This window comes from Hyla sarda, chromosome 3 (assembly GCF_029499605.1).
Source record: "Hyla sarda isolate aHylSar1 chromosome 3, aHylSar1.hap1, whole genome shotgun sequence".
Lineage (NCBI taxonomy): Eukaryota > Metazoa > Chordata > Amphibia > Anura > Hylidae > Hyla > Hyla sarda.
Window position 1 is genome coordinate 142,063,861 of NC_079191.1, and position 24,564 is coordinate 142,088,424.

A 24,564-nucleotide genomic window follows, 5' to 3' on the forward strand; every position below is an offset into this window, starting at 1 on the left:
TGACAAATCATGTGATGATTGCTTTCTGCTCAGCCTCAGCCCCTGAATGGATCACCGATCATAGGATCATTCCTCTAGACAATGGAGTGCCCACTAAATAAACCATGAACTACTATGGTGCTAAAATTCCTCTTGAAGCTAGCCTCACATGACCATATTTGGCTCACTATTTTGCATCATATTTGTAAGCATACACCAGTAGTGGGTCCAAATGATGGAAAAAATCCAGTCTTTCTATTAGGATTTTAGTTTTCGCTTACAAATACTGATGCAAAATACTGTGGACTCAGAAGTGCATGCAATAGGAATCAGCGGAGGTGCAATTTTTCACAGCTTTTTTTTTATTTTTATAAAGTTGAATAAATTTAGGTCAGTTTTTAGAATAAACTATCATACGAGTGTGCATAGGCATAACAAGGAACAGCAGTTCTAATAATTATTTGACTTTTATCTGGCATTCATCACCAGTTTTTCTCTCTGCAGGCTCAATCTTTAATCATCAGTTTTTCCTGAGCATATGTCCCGTACTTTAACCACTTTACCAGCTCCCATACACAGCAAACATAGAGAAAAGGAGATTGGGCTTCCCTGTCTCAATCTCTCTCACCTATACAGTGGCATGGAGGATATAGTGTACTAGTACAATTACAAAATGTATTGGAAGAACATTACCAAACTAATTGCTTAAAGGGGTACTCCGGTGCTTAGACATCTTATCCCCTATCCAGTGGCGGGACCCCCGTTATCTTACACGCAGCACCCCAGTTTAAATCAGTCCCCGGAGCACGTTCGCTCCGGGTCTGAATATCGGCGACCACGGGGCCGTCGGCGTGTGACGTCACGCCTCCGCCCCGTGTGACGTCATGCCTCTGCCCCGTGTGACGTCACGCTCCGCCCCTCAATGCAAACCTATGGGAGGGGGCGTGACAGCTGCCACGCCCCCTCCCATAGGCTTGCATTGAGGGGCAGAGCGTCACATGGGGGCGGAGGCATGACGTCACACGCCGACGGCCCTGTGGTCGCCGGTAATCAAACCCGGAGCGAATGTGCTCTGGGGACTGATTTAAACTGGGGTGCTGCGTGTAAGATAACGGGGGTCCCGCCGCTGGATAGGGGATAAGATGTCTAAGCACCGGAGTACCCCTTTAAGCAATTAGTTTGGTAATGTTCTTCCAATACATTTTGTAATTGTACTAGTACACTATATCCTCCATGCCACTGTATAGGTGAGAGAGATTGAGACAGGGAAGCCCAATCTCCTTTTCTCTATGTTTGCTGTGTATGGGAGCTGATTTAAACTGGGGTGCTGCGTGCAAGATAACGGGGGTCCCCAGCGGCAGGACCCCCGCGATCTGGCATTTTATCCCCTATCCTTTGGATAGGGGATAAGATGTCTAAGCACTGGAGTACCCCTTTAAGGATCAAATCAAAAGACAAATCTGCATTTTAATAGTCATTTTCACTCTGATTGTCTTGGAAACGCATCTTTTCTTATTCACAGAATTTTATGAGTAACACCCAAACTTGCAATTGGTTATTAATCTTTGCCTTTTAGGCATCTGACTCTCTGATCTTTATGCAGTAATGTAAATAAGTCATATGAATTCTTGATCAAAAGGGCACACGCCAAACATATACCCATTTAAAAATCTACTGACCACAAGTAAAAATGAAATAAATGATAGTTTTTTATTCAGAGAACTATTACTGGCATTAGCTATTTAATGGCAGTATCTCTTTGTGCCATGTCCCTCTGCAAGGAAGTTGGCTGCTCATACATCAAGTGAATGATAAGTAATCTGTTACTTTCCTGTGCCTTAAATCACAACTAATGATAGGATGTAACAATCTGTCAAGCAAAGGAAGGATCATGGACAAGCTGTTTTCTTTTTTCTCCTTTCACATCTGAGTGTGACTTTCCAAGCCCTACGCTTGAATATAAGCATAAACCAAAGCACAAATATGACGGGTCATATAGCAGCTATAATACTAGGGTAAGAAGCTTTGTAAAAAAAACTTTTGTTATTCAGAAATTTGGAATACAGGTTGAAAGTAATCTTTTAAAGTGTACCTGCCGTTAGCAAATACTTTTTATATAATGTAAATAACACAATTATATGTATATTTGTGGTCGGTGCTCAATCGTATAGCGAGCCTACCTAACTAAACCTCTTACTAAACTCCTATTCTCTACTAAATCCTGTAACCTATCTAGGCAGTTATAGTTATGCCATATACTGCCGCGTAGGAGAACACCTGAAAAATAGAGGGCAAAACTCATAATGAGAACAAAGCGCTATTAATATGTGTAATGACCACGTGAGCAAAGACTGAAATGCATTGTGCAATACTGACTATGGAATAGGGGTACAGTGCACATAGCACTGAACTCCCAGCGACCCGGATTTCTTAACCACGTATGCTGGCCACCATGATGTGACGTCGGTGCAGCAGCCCCAATGCTTAGAGAAAGACTGAATATAATGGACGAATCACTACAAAAGGATTTGACAAGAATACGTACGTGTTTGACAAACAACATAGTAGTGAGTACCGCCCCCTAAAGAATAGCAGCGACTAATCCCAATGGATCCTAAACATGTGGAAGCAAAAGATAGCCAACTCAAGCAGAGCATCACTCAAGGGACTTGGGAAATGTCGTATGATGATAACCTGACCAGACAATGACATTCTTCTCCTATACAATTTCCATGCATAAAACCTGCATCCTAACGAAATTAATGTAACTACTGCCATGCACCTACATGTAATTCCCTTGAACCTTAGGAAACCTCGACAACTCCAGAACAGCGTGGCTACTAATGTCAAGCTGTCCTGATGTCTTAATGGGGAATCACCTAAAGCGCCAGCTAACCAACTAACTAAGCCAGATGCCAGGGCTGATGGCTAGAGGGCTTGCGAACCTCCCTCTTTGCGCACACTTCAGAGCAGATTCGATGGCATGGGATGCAAACAATGACACCCTGTCAGAGCAAGACAACGTGATATTATGCTGGATACCTGACAGAAACACTTTGATAGTATTATGCTAGATGTAAAGGAGAGTGTCAGAACCCGATGAATGCAAATAGGAATAAAATGGCATGTGAGACATCCCCTGGGTCTCTAATGTAAAATATTGTGTAAGTATTCCAGGCTGCCTGTTGGAAGCTCACTGTGAGCTGTAGATGTGGAAAGACTCGGTGAACAACCCTATGCCTGTATGCACACCTTAAAGTGCCAACAATGTGTATACAAATGACTACCTAATCGCCAACCTAAACCTTTGTGAGGTTATCACTATAACCAACAGGTGGATGTGTCCGGCAATGAAACCACTTATGCAGCAAACGTGAAACTCAACCAACATGTAATTACTATCATCGTCAATCTAAGCCGAGACGAACAAACCCAACCACCCAGAACGTGACGCCAACCTGAAGTCGTGTCAGGTTGTAACTGAACCGACCTGTAGACGTGACAGGTTAAAGGTTCGACCAAATCTGTCACTAATATTATGACCGTCAACCTGAACCAAAACAGGTTGTAACCATGACAGACCTATTAACAATGAATACATAAACTATCCCTGTGGCCTAACCCAACTGCTGAATAAACACAACATATACAAAGATGTTATCGCCAACCTGAAGTCAGGTTGCATCTGGACTGACCTGTAGACATGACTGGTCTAGCCAAATTAAAAGCTTCGACCAACATGTATGACTACTAGTATCGACGTAAACCTAAGTCGAGACAGGTTGTAACCATGATTGGCCTATAAACATGTCAATTCACAATGGAAAAGTACGCTAAATCCCTGTGCATAGCCCACCAGCTGAATAACATAACGTATATGATGACATTGTCGCCAACCTGAAGTCGTGTCAGGTTGTATCCGGGCTGACCTGTAAACGTGACTGGTCTAGCCGAACTCAAAGCTAAAACAAGTCATAACCATGCTAGACCTGGCGACTTGGCACGTAATAGACCGAACCCCAGCTATTCACGTATGCACAACTCAATATTTACAAAATGGTGACCCACCGGATTATCCGTGCACAGATTCGCCCAATGCCATAAAAACCTGCGCAGTGTCAAAGACATGGGTGTAAGGTCTAAACACCATAACATAACACAGTAAGAAATCATGAAGCGTGTGTGCCTAATGAACCTATGAATGTGTACCACAAATGAACAATCTAAATGTAAGTCTAGCATGACTCCTTGACCCATATGCAGAACATGACAGTATGAACGAGGGCCCGGCATGACCATCAAGGCCATATGTACCTCACTAACACCACGACCACATGCACAAACAACCCACGACCGTATACACAGACAAACTTTGTAGGCTATACTATATACAGACAAACTATATAGGTACAAAACATTAAGAGCGTGCATCGAACAAACTGAACGTATGGCTAGAATAAACTGTACGAGCGAGCATATGCTTTGAACAAACTATATGAGCAGATGCACAGAGCAACTTTTCCACACATAAGCCCAGCACAACTATATAATTGCATAACGCACTGATGTATAATACAACACATGAATTTATACATACGATGTCTGTCCTACTGTACAATAACTAGAAAGCACTGATCTGAAGCATATTTCCCTTTTTTATTTTTATTTTTTATTTTTATTGCGGATATGGCAGGAATTATGGGTATACACCACCTATGTGTCGTGATATTGTTGTTCTGAATACGCGTCAGTAACAACAATAATGCAATGTACCCCCCTGCAGATGTGGCAGGCATAATGGGTATACACCGCCTATGTGTCTGGATATTGATCTGAAAACGCATCAATAACAGCAACTACACCATGTATCTCCCTGCAGGCATGGCAGGTATAAAAGGTATAAACCACCTAAGGGTCGTGAAGCTGTAACTTTGAATACGTGTCAGAAAACTACTGAGTACCACCCCCTGCTGACATGGTAGGTATGATGCCCCGACCGCAACAGCTGTTTAAATACTAAAGTGAGGAACGCATGAGCCCCAATGCTATGCAACTAAATGCACTGCGGACGCTACAATGAATTTACAAAAGTGCACTGTAAACACTATAAAGTGTAAGAACTAAATAAACTGACATTAGCATAAAAAAACCTGAGCGTATAGACCAAATGAACTATGTATGCGTATATACAAATGAACTATATGAACGAACGCCCACTGAAAATACTACCATGGCAATAAACACTTATCCACAGTATAAAAGTAACAAGCCGATGTAACGTATAACACAAGCGTAAAAACGGTATACTGTAATTAATACCAGCATGAATAAATTACAAGCATAAGTACAACATGAATCTATGAGCGTATGTATGAAGAGTGTTGTCAAGTCCAGTGTGAAATAAATCTGCATACTTCCTACGGGCGTATGTACGACATGAAACCTAAAAGCGTGTGTGCAGTATAAATACTACCAGCGACTGTACAGCATAAACCCTCTGAGCGTATGTACAGCATAAACCTGCGGGCGTGTATACCACATAAACCTTACGAGCGAGTACACTGTATAACTCCTATGAGTGTGTATACTGTATAAACCCTACGAGCGTGTGTGAAGTGTGCATACTACCAGCGAGTGTGCCGTATAAACCCTGAGCGTATGTACAGCATAAACCTGCGGGCGTGTATACCACATAAACCTTACGAGCAAGTATACTGTATGACTCCTATGAGCATGTATACTGCATGAACCCTACGAGCGTGTGTGAAGTATGCATACTACCAGCGAGTGTATCGTATAAACCCTGAGCATATGTACAATTATAAATCCTACGAGCATGTCTACAGTATAAATACTGCCAGCGAGTGTACAGTATAAACCCTCTGAGCATATGTACAATATAAATTCTACGAGCATGTATGCTGTAAACCTATGAATGTGTGTACCGTATAAATCTTAGGAGCAAGAGAACAATACAAATCCCACGAGCGTGAGTACAGTATAAACCCTGCGAGCGTGTGTACAGTATATATCCTGCGAGCGTGAGGACAATATACACATACCCTTGAGTGACCCTTCAACTACCATGTACCATGGACCAACCTCGCTGACGTCACGGAGAAGTGTTTGTCACGGAGGATCAGTTAAAAGCCTAAATGGGGACTGTAGCACCTAAAGAAAATAATTTATCTACATTTCACTTAGACACCATTTTTATATATATATATATATATATATATATATATATATATATATATAAGCTCGATTACCTGATACCTAGAAGTAAACCCTCCCCTTTATCTTTTAATTCTTATTTCTATTTTTACCTGTAAAGAAAACACATATATCACAAAACTTTCATAACGTAGCTATCCATGCGCTGCATGTATGTAACAAAGCCCCTGCAACGAGTATGAGCAGAGCGGAGCAGCCAGGAAGCGTGCCATGCCGGCATATAATTAACCTCTTACAGTAATGTGCAGAGCAACCAGAAAGCGCGCTGGCATATAATAAACCCTTACTTGTAATGTGCAGAGCGGAACAGACAGAAAACGCGCTGGCATATGATTACCCCTTAGTGTAATGTGCAGGGCGGAACAGCCAGAGAGCGTGCAGGCATATAATTAACCCCTTAGTGTAACGTGCAGAGCGGATCGGCCAGAGAGCGTGCCTGCATATAATTAACCCCTACTGTAATATGCAGAGCGGAGCAGTCAGAGAGCGTGCTGGCATATAAATAACCCCTACTGTAATATGCAGAGTGGAGCAGTCAGAGAGCGTGCTGGCATATAAACAACCCCTAATGTAAAAAACAGAGTGGAGCAGTCAGAGAGCGTGCTGGCATATGATTAACCCTTACTGAATATGCAGAGTGGAGCATATAATTAACCCCTTACAGTAATGCGCAGAGCGGAGCAGTCAGAGCGTGCTGGCATATAATTAACCCCTACTGTAATGTACAGAGCGGAGCAGTCAGACAGCGTGCTGGCATATAAATAACCCCTTACAGCAATGTACAGAGCGGAGCAGTCAGAGAGCGTGCTGGCATATAATTAACCCCTTACTGTAATGTACAGAGCGGAGCAGTCAGAGAGCGTGCTGGCATCTAATTGACCCCTTACAGTAATGTGCAGAGCGGAGCAGTCAGAGCGAGCTGGCATATAATTGACCCCTTACTGTGATGTACAGAGCGGAGCAGTCAGAGAGCGTGCTGGCATCTAATTAACCCCTTACAGTAATGTGCAGAGCGGAGCAGTCAGAGCGTGCTGGCATATAATTGACCCCTTACTGTGATGTACAGAGCGGAGCAGTCAGGGAGCATGGCATATAATTAACCCCTATTGTAAAGTGCCGAGCGAAGCAGTCAGAGAGCGTGCTGGCATCTAATTAACCCCTTACAGTAATGTGCAGAGCGGAGCAGTCAGAGAGCGTGCTGGCATCTAATTAACCCCTTACAGTAATGTGCAGAGCGGAGCAGTCAGAGCGTGCTCTGGCATATAATTGACCCCTTACTGTGATGTACAGAGCGGAGCAGTCAGGGAGCATGGCATATAATTAACCCCTACTGTAAAGTGCCGAGCGAAGCAGTCAGAGAGCGTGCTGGCATCTAATTAACCCCTTACAATAATGTGCAGAGCGGAGCAGTCAGAGAGCGTGCTGGCATCTAATTAACCCCTTACAGTAATGTGCAGAGCGGAGCAGTCAGAGCGTGCTGGCATATAATTGACCCCTTACTGTGATGTACAGAGCGGAGCAGTCAGGGAGCATGGCATATAATTAACCCCTACTGTAAAGTGCCGAGCGAAGCAGTCAGAGAGCGTGCTGGCATCTAATTAACCCCTTACAATAATGTGCAGAGTGGAGCAGTCAGAGAGCGTGCTGGCATCTAATTAACCCCTTACAGTAATGTGCAGAGCGGAGCAGTCAGAGCGTGCTGGCATATAATTGACTCCTTACTGTGATGTACAGAGCGGAGCAGTCAGGGAGCATGGCATATAATTAACCCCTACTGTAAAGTGCCGAGCGAAGCAGTCAGAGAGCGTGCTGGCATCTAATTAACCCCTTACAATAATGTGCAGAGTGGAGCAGTCAGAGAGCGTGCTGGCATCTAATTAACCACTTACAGTAATGTGCAGAGCGGAGCAGTCAGAGAGCGTGCTGGCATGTAACTAACCCCTACTGTAATGTGCACAGCGAAGCAGTCAAAGAGCGTGCTCTGGCATATAAATGACCCCTTAAAGTAATGTGCAGAGCGGAGCAGTCAGAGAGCGAGCTGGCATATCATTTTTTTTTTATGGGCGTATAAACAGTATCAATGCTATGGGCACATGAACAGAACAAATGCTACGAGCATATGCGCAGTACAATAGCCACGGGCGCATGCACGGAACAAACACCACTGGCGTATGTACAGTATAAATGCCACAAGCATGTGCACATGCTGCGTGTGCACAGTATAAATGCTACAAACGTGTACAATATGGATACTATAAGCGTGTGTACATGCTGAGAGCGTGTACAGTGTAAATGCTACAAGCGTGTGTACATACTGCGTGTATACAGTATAAATGCTACAGCGAGCGTGTGTACGTGCTGCGAGCGTGTATAGTATAAACGCTACAAGCGCGTGTACCACACACACTACGAGCGCGCACACGCTGCGACCGTGTGCACAGCACAAATGCTACAAGTGCGGGCACACGCTGCGAGCGTGTGAACAGTATTGATGCTACGGCATAGATAACTGAAAATAACATGAACATAGCAAGATCATCTGAAACCACATGTTTTGGATTATACAAATTTTTTTATTTATTTAACTAGCATGAGGCACGGCAAGCCCGTGAAATACTGGTGACCACATACAGTTAAATACAGTTTAATACTGGCCCCATGCAGTTTACGTACCATATAGCCTGCTCGCCCAGTATAACACAGCCATATGCCCAAATATTGTGATGGGCTGCAGACAGGCCAGTAAGAGTGACCTAGCGGTCAGAAAGTGTGACACGGGGGGGGGGGGGGGGGGGAAGATCAAGCAAGTGAGTGCTGACGTGGAAAATTTCCCCCCGCCCCCCGACACCACCGGCTCGTGGGGGAGCGAAGTCTCGCAGCAGACATCCCCATGCGACTGCCGGCGTGTCCCTGTCATGGGTCTGGCTGCCGGAGCTGACTCACTGTGCCCTGCCGGAGCTGGTTCGCTGAGCATGGGAGCGCACACCGAAAACGGGAGCGCCTGAAAAAACACAACATGGGACGCATGTCCCTACATTACATGCAACCGGGGCCGGGCTGGCCAGGGTACCCTCCGAACTCCAGCTTACCTCCGGAGTGAGGGCGGCGATGAGCGCCGCAACCCCGGCCAGCCCCGACCACTTACCCACGCGATGCCGCCCGAAGCTGCTTCCAGTCAGCTGACCCGTAGCGTCAGCTGATCTACTGTCACGTGATGAACCCACGGCGTCAGGAACAGGTAAGGCCGTGGGTTCTTATAGAGACTCCCCGCCCCTCCCACAAATGCAGGCTAATGAATTAGCCTTAATGCTTGTAATATACAATGGTTAAAAAATTTGTATATTTTTGGGTGAAAATACTTGTAATATACATTGGTTAAAAATGTGTAAATTTTTGGGTGAAAATTTTTGGTCTCATCCCTGCAGCTATTGCCTGTGTGTCTCTGTGAGGAGTCCAAATGCAGGAATTGAGGGTAGGACAATTAGGGCTTTGTACAGGCTCCTGGCTTGTCAATCATAGAGCCTCAGTGCACAGAGTCCTGCTTGTCCTCAGTGTACAGAGCCCTGCTTGTCCTCAGTGTACAGAGCCCTGCTTGTCCTCAGTGCACAGAGCCCTGCTTTTCCTCACTGCACAAAGCCCTGCTTGTCCTCAGTGTACAGAGCCCTGCTTGTCCTCAGTGTACAGAGCCCTGCTTGTCCTCAGTGTACAGAGCCCTGCTTTTCCCCACTCCACAGAGCCCTGCTTGTCCCCACTGCACAGAGCCCTGCTTGTTCTCAGTGTACAGAGCCCTGCTTGTCCTCAGTGTACAGAGCCCTGCTTGTCCTCACTGCACAGAGCCCTGCTTATCCTCAGTGTACAGAGTCCTGCTTGTCCTCAGTGTGCAGAGCACCTGCTTGTCCTCAGTGCACAGAGCCCTGCTTGTCCACAGTGTACAGAGCCCTGCTTGTCCTCAGTGTACAGAGCCCTGCTTGTCCTCATTGCACAGAGCCCTGCTTGTCCTCGGTGTACAGAGCCCTGCTTGTCCTCAGTACACAGAGCCCTGCTTGTCCTCAGTGCACAGAGCCCTGCTTTTCCTCAATGTACAGAGCCCTGCTTGTCCTCATTGCACAGAGCCCTGCTTGTCCTCACTGCACACAGCCCTGCTTGTCCTCAGTGTACAGAGCCCTACTTGTTCTCATTGCACAGAGCCCTTCTTGTCCTCAGTGCACAGAGCCCTGCTTGTCCTCACTGCACAGAGCCCTTCTTGTCCTCACTGCACAGAGCCCTGCTTGTCCTCACTGCACAGAGCCCTGCTTGTCCTTACTGCTCAGAGCCCTGCTTGTCCTCATTGCACAGAGCCCTGCTTGTCCTCATTGCACAGAGCCCTGCTTGTCCTCAGTGTACAGAGCCCTGCTTGTCCTCTTTGCACAGAGTCCTGCTTGTCCTCAGTGCACACAGCCCTTCTTGTCCTCAGTGCACAGAGCCCTGCTTGTCCTCACTGCACAGAGCCCTTCTTGTCCTCACTGCACAGAGCCCTGCTTGTCCTCACTGCACAGAGCCCTGCTTGTCCTTACTGCTCAGAGCCCTGCTTGTCCTCACTGCACAGAGACCTGCTTGTCCTCACTGCACAGAGCCCTGCTTGTCCTCAGTGTACATAGCCCTGCTTGTCCTCAGTGTACAGAGCCCTGCTTGTCCTCAGTGTACAGAGCCCTGCTTGTCCTCAGCGTACAGAGCTCTGCTTGTCCTCAGTGCACAGAACCCTGCTTGTCCTCAGTGCACAGAGCCCTGCTTGTCCTCACTGCACAGAGTCCTGCTTTTCCTCAGTGCACAGAACCCTGTTATTGAGACCTTATGTTTTGGACTGTATTACATCCCTCCACACCGAGGAAACCCGGCAATGAGACAAAAGGAGCAGTGAAATAGCACATTCATGTCCGCCTAAACACTCACTATAGTAAGGAGATGTTTGGTACTATGGTGGTATAATAAGATTAAAATCTTGAGAGAAAAACATTTCAAATGTAGTGTTTACAAATGAATATAATTTGTGGTACAGCCCCTTTAACAAACAGCATGGATTTATTGGAGATTACCATACCAAGGTTGATCATATTTAAACACTAGAGAATGGAAGGAAGGCGCCTCATGTGCGGGATCAGTAGATCTTGCAGGTGGGGGTAGGGGAAAGTGATTCCCAAGCCGCTTACCAAAGTTGGTTGTGCGCCCACACACAACAAGGTTAGGAGCAGAAGAGATATGAAGGCAGGTCCACTGCAGCCCTCCTGGATAGGTGTGGAATCAAAGGCGAATGACCAGGGAGTCAGGAGTTTGTCTGGCGCAGAGAGGAACCATCAGACAGCCAAGTAAAATCAATGGATTTATTAGATGCAACGCGTTTCGCTGCGCATGCGCAGCTTCATCAGGCATGACAAGGGGAGGCTGGTAACAGGTATATATACCTCCAGGAATTAACCATTAGAGTGCTTTTTGAAAAGAGTTGTTACATAGAGTTACATCTCCATATGACAATATATGAAAAAGATATATAAATACATATAAACAGAAATCACAAAAATAGTAATAAGACAGCAATATGAAAGCACAATGCAATCCTATAAACATATATATAAATATATATAATATAATTATAATTACCAGCCTCCCCTTGTCATGCCTGATGAAGCTGCGCATGCGCAGCGAAACGCGTTGCATCTAATAAATCCATTGATTTTACTTGGCTGTCTGATGGTTCCTCTCTGCGCCAGACAAACTCCTGACTCCCTGGTCATTCGCCTTTGATTCCATATTTAAACACTGTGAATATAATACTGAGGAGGAGAAGCCCATGAAAATAATGTTATGCAATCCAGTTCATGTGTAAAAATTCTAAATCTTGTTTGCTAAATCTACAGTCATTTCTTTAACTCATCCCCAAACCCTGCAGTACTCACTTTAACACAATATTCCTGCCTACTGAGCACCATATGGTCCAATATCATTGATATTTCTTGCAGTATTCGTCTCCAGAAGGTAGCTCTGCTGTGGAAAGAGCTCACCAGTGGTGCTATTATATTTCTTGCACCATCATAGGTCACATCTATTCCCTTGTGGTTATAATTAACTCATAGATTACTTTTTTGGGATACAGGACGTGTGTTCCAAGCCAAGCTGAGATTCCCTACTGTCACTTGAATGATGCAGTCAATATAGATGACAATAAAGATGGTATAGATTGTAATAAAGATGATTGCTAAGAAATATCAAAAAGATATACAAGACAGGGCCATTAAAAACAATACGCATTTAAAATTTGTACTCTATTTGATACAATCTAATACAGTGGTCTCCAAACTGTGAACCTTCAGCTGTTGCATAACTACAATTCCCAAAAATATTGAGCAAAATACTGACCAAAATACTATACGTGAGCATAGCCATATTGTGTTTTCATTATAAGGGATTCTGTTGTTACATAGCCTGTTCTATAAGAATATACTTATACACATTAAAAATGGTGATGGATCCCTTACACAGGGCTGTAATAGAAATATGTGTAGATAAAGTCTATTAGTCTAGACAGGACTGTTATTAAGCGTGAGAGTTGGTATCATTTAGATTATATAAAGGCTTTGCAGTGTAGAGTGGATGAGATTTCAGGGACAGCTTGCTAAGTGGGTACACCAATACTTCTCATGCCTGAATGTGTTGGTTTGCTGCCTACCCAGATAAAGGAATAGAGGGATAGATGGCAATGAGCATAGAAAGGGACAGCTCCACAGGGGTGTTTTGATTCCAAACAGTCTAGAATGAGACAGAGTCTCATTCCAAACTTTATAGGAAATCTGAAAATTTTGAAAGCAGAATGACCTTTGCCAGACTAACTAAATCGATGGCCGATTCAGGAAGGGGGAGATTCATCAAGACTTGTGTAGAGGAAAAGTTTACCAATTGCCCATAGCAACCAATCAGATTGCTTATTTTATTTTTCAGTGTCCTTTTTAAAAATGAAAGAAACAAGCTAATTGGTTGCTATGGGCAACTGGTTAATTTTTCCTCTGCACAAGTTTTGTTGAATCTCCCTCATTTATCAGGAAAAGTGACCAGGAAAACACACAAAAAAACTACATCAAGTGACGTCACAAAAAGACTATGCTGCCTCTGTATTATAGATACATCCATAAAACATGCAAAAAAGGCATTATTATCATATATTGTTTGTATTATCTGTTTATTTTATGGATGTTATCCAGGCATTCTGAATCCAGACATGCCAAAAGTTTAGATTGCACTGGGACTTACTCCTGAGACTGTGAAATAGTGAGTTATAATCCTGTGAAAATCGTGGCATTGCTCTTCACTCCCCAACTAGCTGCTTCGTCCAACACTTTTACTCTATAGACGCATGCAGTAAAGAGACAGGTTTAAGTGACAGCCGGATAGTAAGGCCACGCACTTCACCCTGTTGGAACTCACAATTGCAGCGAATCTCAGTGTGAGTGAGACCTGATGCAATCTAAACTTTTGACATGTCTGGGTTCAGGGTTATTTTAAGAGAAATGTAATATTGTATTAAACAGCCATGGTTTATAGTCAGACAATAATCATATTGACAGTGCTTATAATTTACTTGTTGCTATGTGTCCTACTCACTAAACAATTGTGGTGTCCCGGTAACGTATTGCATACCGTACCTTGTATGGTGGTCCCCAAAGTCAGAGTAACTACGCTCAGGTAGGGTCCCCCAGGTGGGTCAGCCCCTAGTCGCCTCTCCTCTATTCTAATTCTGTGAAGTTTACATGTACATATTTAATAACAATGTGTACATTTAATATAATGTACAGTATGCTTACCTTGTTAGTGTTGCAGGACCTTCGGTCATGTGACTATGTTAATTCCTCTATGGAATGTTAGAGGACCTTTGGAGGTCCTTGGGTCACATGCTACCCATAATCCTATGTAAAGGTGATTGACCGAAGTATTGGACCAATTAGCTCTAGTCCAGCCCCTGCCCATATAAGGGAGCTTTTGCCAATGATCGATCTCTTGGGTTGCTGCTCTCGTGGATGCCGGACTAGCAGAACGGATCTGCGCAACTTTCAAAGACAAGCTAGGCCAGAAAACCTACCGGCCTCAGCCTAAAATAAACCGTGAGTTCTAAACTAAATCCCCGCTAAAGCTAGCGTGACTACTGGACTGCTGCAACTAAATCCCCTAAATCCAGTGGAACAGCACATATCAGTCTATGGACTCTATAAGCTTAAGATCCCAACCTTTGTCAATCTCCAAGAGACTTTGCCTGTATAGAGACTGTTCCTGTTGTGAAGCTTGCATAAAATCTTCAGTAAAGTTCCAACTGTTTTCAGCAAACTCTCCGGTTGTGGACATTCAATTATTCTATACCTCACTATCGCTCTTGGGAAGGGTGGCGGTAGGACAAGCATTACAGAGGAGCCCTCATCCTGGCATCACGAATAGAAAGGGTTAACCAGACACCCTTTAGTCACCGCACAGCTACACCCCATATACTCTACTCCCCCAGGCTATCACATAATGTATGTGAGCTACTCACTAAACAATAGATTCATCTTCTCCACGGCTGCACCAGTCAGTCCTCTGTTAATATCATTATCTACTTCATCATCTCAAAAACCCATCAATTTTCAGTATAACTGACTACAGTTCACTCAAGCATGGCAAGAAAAGATGAAAAATCCTCAAAAAAGAGCACAGCCTTTTCTTCCATTTAGTACAGAGTTAGGAATAAATACCTATCCAAATACATTGAAAGCTCTTATTTGGCTGTTGCTGTGACTTGTGTGTCTGTTTCTGACTATCCATCCGCTAAGCAGCGCCTATGTTTGCTGATAGGTTTGGGAAACAGATGAGTAATGTCCAAGACAATTTACAGAATGATTCATCTGTGAGTCACATACAGCGCTGACGTAGAATTGATACTGTCTGAATAGGTTACCATGTCCCTGGAGCCTGTAAATTCACCTCTTCACTATTAGTCGGTCTGAAAGTTGTTGCAGCTCTATCTTGAACAGAAGGCATTGCAGAAAAATAGGCTTTACATTACATTTAACATACAAATCTTTAAAATAATGCTCATTCACCAAAATGCTCATTTTGAACCCGACGAATTGAGTCCATCATCTTTAGATGTAGTCATTAAACTCTATGGGGGAGATTTCTCAAAACCTGTGCAGAGGAAGAGTGGTGCAGTTGCCCATAGCAACCAATCAGATTGCTTCTTTCATTTTCCACAGGCCTCTTTAGAGGCCTGTGGAAAATGAAAGAAGCAATCTGATTGGTTGCTATGGGCAACTGCACCACTCTTCCTCTGCACAGGTTTTGAGAAATCTCCCCCTATATCTATATAGCTTTGATGTACATTTGAAACTAGACCATTTCACATGCATAGAGCCTTAGAGGTTAAAGGGGTATTCCGGGCAAAAACATTTTATCCCCTATCCAAAGAATAGGGGATAAGATGTCTGATTGAGGGGGGCCCGCTGCTGAGACCCCCCGCGATCTCCCTACAGATGAATCTCCAGTTTTGGAAACCTCTGAGTTTCCGCGACTGGGGATGTGACGTCATGTCACGCCCCCTCTATTCATGTCTCCCATAGACATGAATGGAGGGGGCGTGGCGGGACGTCACGTCCCCAGTCCGGAAATCCAGAGGTTTCCAAAACTGGAGATTCAGCACCCGCATAGAATGCGGGTGCTGCAGGGAGATCGCAGGGGGTCTCAGCAGCGCAGAATGGATAGCAGTGTCATATGTGTAAGATCTTCTCCACAAAGGACAAGCCACATAATAGAGCTGGACAGTAGATAGAACATTTGGGCACCCAAATGGGCTCTCTTATGACCCAACAGCAGCTATGGCAGCTACAGCTAAGGTAATGCCCATGACTGCAACATGTGAAACTCCACAAAAACAGAACTGCACCTCAGTAGATTATTGTAATTTATTCATAAGGCTACATACAACTGTCTTTGGTTCCATCACTTTGCTCTATCATAGAAGCAATACAGCAGAAAATGGTGGCAACAGATCGCTTTTACTACAAAATAGAGCTGTATGTTGTGCTATCCTGTCTGGCATTTTGAATGGAATCTATAGTCATTGCTTTCAGTGGTGGATATACAGCCCTGATAACAACAAGCACAACACAATGATGCTTTCATCATAACAAGCTGATGTTCACGAAACAAGCAAGTTTACGTCTTGTTACTTTTGTGTCTGGGTTCTTGAAAGCGCTGTCCTTGATTTATGACAAATAGGTGTTACATCTAGTGAAGGCTCCAATCATGGAGTCAGAGCAGCAAATGCTTAGGAAGGACATAGGTGAATCACTTTGAATGCTCCAGAAAATGTTTACTGTGAGATACTTTAAATAAGATTTATTTAAGAAAAAATCAGGTCTAGGCAGATTCACGAAAAGCTTATAATTCTTTACAAAAGCAGCATTAGGAAGTGGTGTCATGTAATGCAACATCTGTCCAATATTCCCCAAGTGGGTGTATCTTGGCCTTGGCATAATCCTGCTTTACAATTGTGGTAGCTTGGGGGGTGTAGGGTATGGGGAGTGTAGCTGTCCTGGTATTAAAGGGTGCTTGTTAAGCCTTGCTATTCGTGACGCCAGGGTGAGGGCTCCTCAATAAAGCTTTTCCTACTGCTGCCCTTCCCAGGAACGATAGGGAGGTAGATGATACTGAGTTTAGTAGAGAGTAATAATGGATTGTCCACAACCGGAAAGCTTCTGCAAACAGCGTTAACTTTACTGAAGATTTTCTGCACACTTCATTAATATAACAGTCTCTCATCAATACAGCTTTGTTTTGGAGATTGGCAATGGTCGGGACTTTAGCTTTAAGAGTCTCTAGTCTATTGCGCTGTTCCACTGGATTTAGGGGAATTAGTTGCGGTCCAGTAGTCAGGCTTGTATTAGCAGGAATTAGAGTATGACTCACGATTTTTGGTTCTGCTGAGGCCGTAGGTTTTGAGGCCTAGCGTGTCTTTGAAAGTTGTGTAGCACACCGTCCTGTTAGTCCGGCATCCACGAGAGCAGCAACCCAAGAGAGCGATAATTGGACGCAGCTCCCTTAGATGGGCAGGGGCTGGATTAACGCTAATTGGTTCAAACGGATGTCAATCACCATTACAGAGATGTCTGGGTAACATGTGACCCAAGGACCTCCTAAGGTCCTGCAACATACCATAGAGGTTACTAGCATGGTCACATGACCGAAGGTCCTGCGACGCTGAACAAGGTAAGTACTATACATTCCAATAAATTCCTATACAATTATAGATATAATTATTAATATATACATTTATTAACATGAAAGTTAGAATTAAGGAGAGGCGACTAGGGGCTGTCCCACCTGAGGAACCCTACCTGAATGTAGTTACTCTGACTTTGGGGACCTCTGCACTAGGTACTGGATGCAATACAGTACTGGGACACCACACAGTAATATTGCTAAATTTATTGCACTTGCATCTCACATAAGTGTTAGTACCATTCAGTTTTTATTTATAATAACAATAATATATGTTAATTGTCATCATTATTATCTTCTAATTGTAGTAAAGATATGAAAAAATAATATTGTACCTGAGATTGCATTTACAATAAAGGTGAATAGGAGATGATGCCTTTACAACGTCATAAGGCTATGTTCACACATGGTATTTTGGGTCAGGAATTTGCTCAATATTTTCAACCAAAACCTTGTTCTGGTTTTGGTAAAAATACTGAGCAAAATACTATGCATGAACATAGCCATATTGTGCTTTCATTATAATGAATTCTGTTGTAACATAGCCTGTTCTGTAAGAATATACTTATACACATTTAAAATGGTGATGGATCCCTTACACAGGGCTGTAGTAGAAATACTTGTGGTATGGGGTGCAATGCAGGGCAGATGAATTACCCTAGGGGCAGATGGCATTAACCCCTTGTATTTGTGATGCCGGGGTGTGGTTTGTCCTCAATACCACCCGAAGGTATACAGCTGGATCCTGGGCTAGGCACGGGGGCAATAATGACTCCGACTCCAAGTTATGGACAATGGTAGCTTTACTGAGGTTAGACAGGTGGAAAAGTCTATACAGGGCCCACGGAGGGGACCAGTGACTCAGAGACCTTAAGGGCTTGCTGGGACTTGTAGTAGATATGGTCAATTTAATGCAGGCCACGTTGACTTGACAAATGATGACTGTGACTGACTTGACTGGTGACTGACAATACTGAGACTGTGGCTTACTTGTAGCGGCTTGTGGCTGCAGACTGGACTTGAGGCCTCCAATGACTCTGGACACACACCTAGACTCGACTGCACTGGACCTCAGTAGGAAGCAAGAGAGAGAGAGAGCTAGCTCCTCCCAGGGCTTATATGGGGGAGACTAGCAGGGAGTCCATAGGCCACCCTTGGGTCATCTGGTCACCGATACCTCCTGGGTAACAATCACATGACAACCTTCAGTTATAACAGCTGTTTACATATTTTATAATACAACAATTGGTGAAACATATGTACATGGGGGAACAAGTGCAAGGGAGGCCCAGGGGACACTGCAGGAGGCTGCCTGACAGGGCAGCAAGGGTATGGGGTAACACCTCCCGTACTGGGCCACCACATACTTGTAAGAAATGTCTATTAATCTAGACAGGACTGTTATTAACTGTGAGAGTTGGTATCAGTTAGGTTAGATAAAGGCTTTGCAGTGTAGAGTGGATGAGATTTCAGGGACAGCTTGCTAAGTGGGTACACCAATACTTCTCATTGTGTTGGTTTGCTGCCTACCTAGGAAAACTGGGATAGAGAGGAACAGCTCCACAGGGATAGAGACATAAAGATGTCCCGAGAGGTCCAGAGAGAGAGAGGGAGAGGTCTGGAGATGGAGAGAGTGAGGTCCCGAGAGGTCCTGGGAGAGAGAGAGACAGAGAGAGAAAGGGAGAGAGTCAGAGAGAGGGAAAGACAGAGAGAGAGAGACAGAAAGATAGACAGAGAGAGTGAGACAGACAGATAGGCAGAGAGAGAGAGAGAGAGAGAGAGAGTCCGCTGCATATCCTGAGATTAGCCACACTAGTTAGCCCAACCTAACAAGTAGAGAAGCCCTGATGACTACACCGGGGGGTATAAACACAAGTTGTCACCACCAAGCAACTGCAACAGCAAAGTTATCAAGTTGTTAACCCCCCACTCCCTGCCTCCTGGACTTTATTTACCACTCACATACACTACCTTCTGTGAACAGTACAGCCAGGTTTGATTCATTTACATATGTCACATGAGCAGGAAAATTGCGGCCATGAAGGGTAGTTACTCCTAGTGGACAAGAACCTGCCTACCAACTATACCCACCCAATCCTGTGTGCATCACAAATGTATTTCACCCAGATCACTCACTGTTAATGGTTTGAAGAATTTATAAGCCCCAACAAAAGACCCTTCGGTTCTATAAACCTTTGTATAAATGGATAGCAGTTATAATAAATTCTCTACTTTGCTTGAAAAGCCAGTGTTTTTCCAAAATTATTGACACTGTAAAGTGACTACCTCTGTTCCCTTGTTAGACAAGTGTGAATACAGTTGATATTTGTTCGCTGATTTGGTTTGACATGTATTAGTAAGTATAATACATTCCCCTCAGATGCATTAGTATTTAAATAACTCTCTGTTGAATGTCTGACTTTTAAAGACCGTGAGTATTTCAATACCCTGAGGTTTATAGAACATTTAGATTAGGTATTCAGTGCTTGAATTACGATTTTCCTTCTTATGATCAAAGTCAGTTGTCTGGTTTGATCCAGTCTGTCTCGTGCCCTCAAAAAAGAATATAGATGACCTATTTCTTACCCCTTACGGAAACCAACGATATGAAAGTTTAATTAGGCTTACTAGATCTAAAAGCAATTCTAACAATAGTCAAGACTTCATATATGACCAGTAGGAAATCCCTGTTGAAATACAGTTCTGCACATCTGCCAATTGACCTTTAATACACTAGATATCAGTTCTCCGAATTATGGCATGTGGGTCTAAGCATCTGTAAGAACAAGGATAACTAACCTTTTATAAAAGCAATGAAACAAAATGGATTTTACAAGCGGTTCTTTCTCTACCACCTATAAAAAAGATACTATAAAAATGAAATTCATATATATATATATATTAGGGATGTAAGAAAAAAATCGATTCTCGCGATAATCGCGATTTTTCATTTGCCGATACAGAATCGATTCAAAATATTTTTGAATCGATTCTTTTAGGGATGTGGAATTTTTAATAAAACGCACTTTTCTTACCTGCCAACGAGCCCGCGGAGCTCCGGTACAGGTGTTGGGTCCCCGGGCTGTATTCTTCTTACTTCCTGTTAGTCCGGCACGTCACATGGAGCTTCAGCCTATCACCGGCCGCAGCGATGTCCCGCCTCCGCTGGTGATAGGCTGAAGCTCCATGTGACGTGCCGGACTAACAGGAAGTAAGAAGAATACAGCCCGGGGACCGAACACCTGTACCGGAGCTCCGCGGGCTCGTTGGCAGGTAAGATAAAGTGCGTTTTATTTTATTTTGCAGCCCGGACGGGATAACATGAGAAAAGTGAGCACCGGAGTACTAGATCGCCGCTGTCAAAGCTGACAGCGGCGTCTATTGGGATCTATGAATGCTCCCAGGTGGGCGATATATCGCGATGTATCGTCACCTAGACGGTATCGCGATATATCGCGATATATCGAATCGCCACACTGGTATCGCGATTCGAATCGAATCGCCAAATTCTTGGCGATTCACACCCCTAATATATATATATATATATATATATATATATATATATATGTGAATTAATGTAAAATCCTTAGTTCAGTAATTCCTTACATTACAGACATGAACAAAGCTCAAAAATGTGTCACACAAAGAAACACAGAATCTACTGTTGATATCATATCATAATAACAGTCACATAAAGGCACTGAATTAAAGGGAACCTATCATCACTTTCATGCTGCCTGAACCACAAGTTATTGGGGTGATCCTTGTCAGCTCCTCCGTTTTATTAAAATGCCAAACCTGGGCATCTACAATGCGGACAAAGGGTAGTATTACACGGGCAGACCTGTGCCTAATGGAAGTGCCAATCAAATAGATTGGTTGCTTGTTTAAAGTGTACCTATCACAGTAAAAAAAATGCCCATGAATGTTGCTCACTGGGTCATGCAGATTCTTTAAATTTCTAGCTTTTGTATTTGGAGCACAAATCCCGTCAGTTTGCTGCTCACTCATTCTGACATCCACTGCTCAGGAGGTGGCGTGTCCGATGCGTGTCACCCTGCCTTTATTTCCTCCCTGAGTCTGCTGTGAAGTGCTGGGTCTCTTCATTCAATCACTGCAGGCTGCTCTGTAACCCTGTCCTCTCTGTTTTCAGACAGGAGTCTGATAGGAGAGGAGTAAACACAGAGGGTTGCTAGTCCCACCCTCACTTACTGAGGGTGGGACTAGCAAGTGCCAATGTGTACTGCCGGTGCTTTAGCTGAGACAAAGATGATGCTGCAGCCAGCCAGGATTATGTTCTGAATGGTATGGGGACCCCTAGTGGTCTTTTTTTATAAGCTGTAATTTCTATCAAAAAAGGAGATAACATGTTTTAATGAAGTATATTAGAAAGGTAAATGTCTTGCCAAGATGTACGATATATAAAAATTGTTTGATTCTGACAGTGTTTATCCAAATGAAGAAGAAAGAATACATTGTACCTAAAGTATGTTTTTTTTTAACATATTCAAATTATCAAAAGATTAGTCTATTACTTAAAAGTACTGTATCATGTATGAACACATTCATTATCATTCTACTAACTTTGTTCTGTCTTGGTCTTCTTTTTCATAGCATTGAGTTCCATCATGGCCACCATATGGTTTCCAGTGTCTACACACAAAGAAACAACCATTGTGACTTTTGGCTATTCCTTGTACGCTGGATGGATTGGGGCAGCGTTCTGCTTGTTTGGTGGAATAGTTATTGTTTGCTGTTCTGGGGAATCTCAAGCTTTTATGGAGAACCGATTTTATTATTCATCTCAGGGGTCCGGTTCCCCTACTCATGCTAAAAGTGCCAATGTGTAAGGATCAAGTGATCAGACCAGGTTGACTGTACAGCATTTTTGGACTTTTTATATAACTTATGTGCCTTTTACGTGTCTATGTATGCTGTTCTACAATTTAAGTGCCATGGATATGTGGACAAATGTTGAGTACTGTTTTCTTACAGGTCTTCATTGTATTCTTGTCTACCTTATGTAAATGTTATTGGTGCTCAGGAAAGGATGCCTAGAACAGAAAAAATCATGATTTGTAGAATGTTTTAACTTAATACAGATGTAGCCAGCCTCAAATTGATCCCTGGTGAATCAGGGCTTTAGAAAACCGGACTTGTAGCGCAATCCACTCGTACACCAACTTGAGGGTAAAATAACCTCAGGTTGGTCCCTGGCACATTAAGATATTGTACTGTACTCCTGAGGATGAGATAAATTATCTTAACTTGTTGCACAGACCTAAGTTTATTACTCCTCAATTACTGGCCTTATCTTCATCCCTGGTGCATTAGGATATCCCAACACAACACATTGCTGTGTCAGGTTAATGCACCATGGCTACATCTGTATGTAAGTCATGTACATTTCTTTAAAACAATTTTAACACAGAATTTTCAATATTTATAAGATTTCTTTAAAAAAAATTTTAATTGTTCAAAACACATTTTAGAACAGAAAGTATTTACGTAACATTTAAAAAAAATGTCATTTTAAAGGAGTACTCTTGTTTACAGTGATCTTTCCCGTATCCTAGGGATAGGAGATAAGTATCCGATCGCAGGGGGTTCGACCTTTGACCCCCTGCAATTTCCCTTCCGGCAACCCATTTCTCTGCATGAAAAAAGCCATGTTGTCCACAGCACAGAGGGGTGGTCAACACGCCAACTCCATGTATCTCTATGGGAGAGCCAGAGATACATGAACGTTGTATCTCTGGCTTTCCAATAGAGATGCATGGAGTAGGCATGTCGGCCAGCACTTCATGCCATGCCACTCCATTCATGTATAGAGTTGGGGAATTTTCGTAGAAAAAATTATTTCCATAGCTTAAGGATGCGTTCACACGCTCTTTGTTTTTGCGGGTTTTCAGCTGCATATTTGAAAATGGCGGGCTCTTCTCGGCTGTCCATAGCAGATTGTCCGCGGCGTAAATTCCTCGGTGGAAAATCTGCCACGGATAGCCGAGTAGAGCCTGCAACCTTTCAAATACGCAGCGGAAAACCCACAAAAACAAAGAGCATGTGAACGCACCCTAAGGGTGCATTCCCACATGGCGTATTCTGCTGCGTATTTGCTGCGTATTTGCTGCGTATTTGGTGCTGCGTATTTTCCTACCCATTGACTTCAAGAGGGAAAATAAAATACGCAGCAGCAAATACGCAGCAAATACGCCGTGTGGGAACGTACCCTAAAACAGTGTTGAAAGGCACACCTTGGGAGATTTTAGGGACCATTAGGTGTACCGTATATACTCGAGTATAAGCCGAGTTTTTCAGCACGATTTTTCATGCTGAAAACACCCCCCTTGGCTTATACTCAAGTGAACTCTCTGCCCTCAGTGGTCTTCAACCTGCTGTTGCCTTGACGAAGACGCACAGGGATGTTGACGTTGAATGTCCCTGTGCATCGTCGTCAAGGCAACGTCATTATTTCGGGGCCGGGCGTGAAGCCCGGAGAAGAGGCCCACCCATGAAGATGAACAGCCCGGAACGACTATCCCTCCCCACCAGACGGTCTTGCAGCACAGATGGCCCGGACCAGCTCACCCGAACGTCCTGCCGAGCGGAGGTGAGTACAAAACTAAAGGGGGGAGGGGGTACTGGATGATGACGAAAGCCCGGGCAGTGGTCTTCAACCTGCGGACCTCCAGATGTTTCAAAATTACAATCCCCAGCATTCCCGGACAGCCGATGGCTGTCCGGGCATGCTGGGAGTTGTAGTTTTGGAACATCTGGAGGTCCGCAGGTTGAAGACCACTGTTAAATCAGACAATGACAAGCGGTGATGATGAAGGGGGTGGTGTGGGATGATGACAGGGTAATGATGAAGGGGGGGATGATGACAGGGTGATGATGACAGGGTAATGATGAAGGAGGGGATGATGAAGGGGGGGATGATGAAGGAGGGGATGATGATGATGACAGGGTGATGATGACAGGGTAATGATGAAGGGGGGGATGATGAAGGGGGGATGATGATAGGGTAATGATGAAGGGGGGGGATGATGTATTTCCCACCCTAGGCTTATAGTCGAGTCA

General features: G+C 43.9%; 1 protein-coding gene across 1 annotated transcript in view; it reads left to right on the forward strand.

Annotated features, from left to right (window-relative positions):
• Positions 1-24,321, forward strand: part of CLDN11 (claudin 11) — a 45,933-nt gene extending 21,612 nt beyond the window's left edge. Inside the window, exon 3 of the mRNA XM_056563197.1 lies at positions 22,099-24,321. Within this exon, the coding sequence (XP_056419172.1) occupies positions 22,099-22,334 (236 nt within the window). The 3' untranslated portion in view covers positions 22,335-24,321. The remainder of the gene's footprint in view (positions 1-22,098) is intronic.
• The last annotated feature ends 243 nt before the right edge of the window (positions 24,322-24,564 follow it).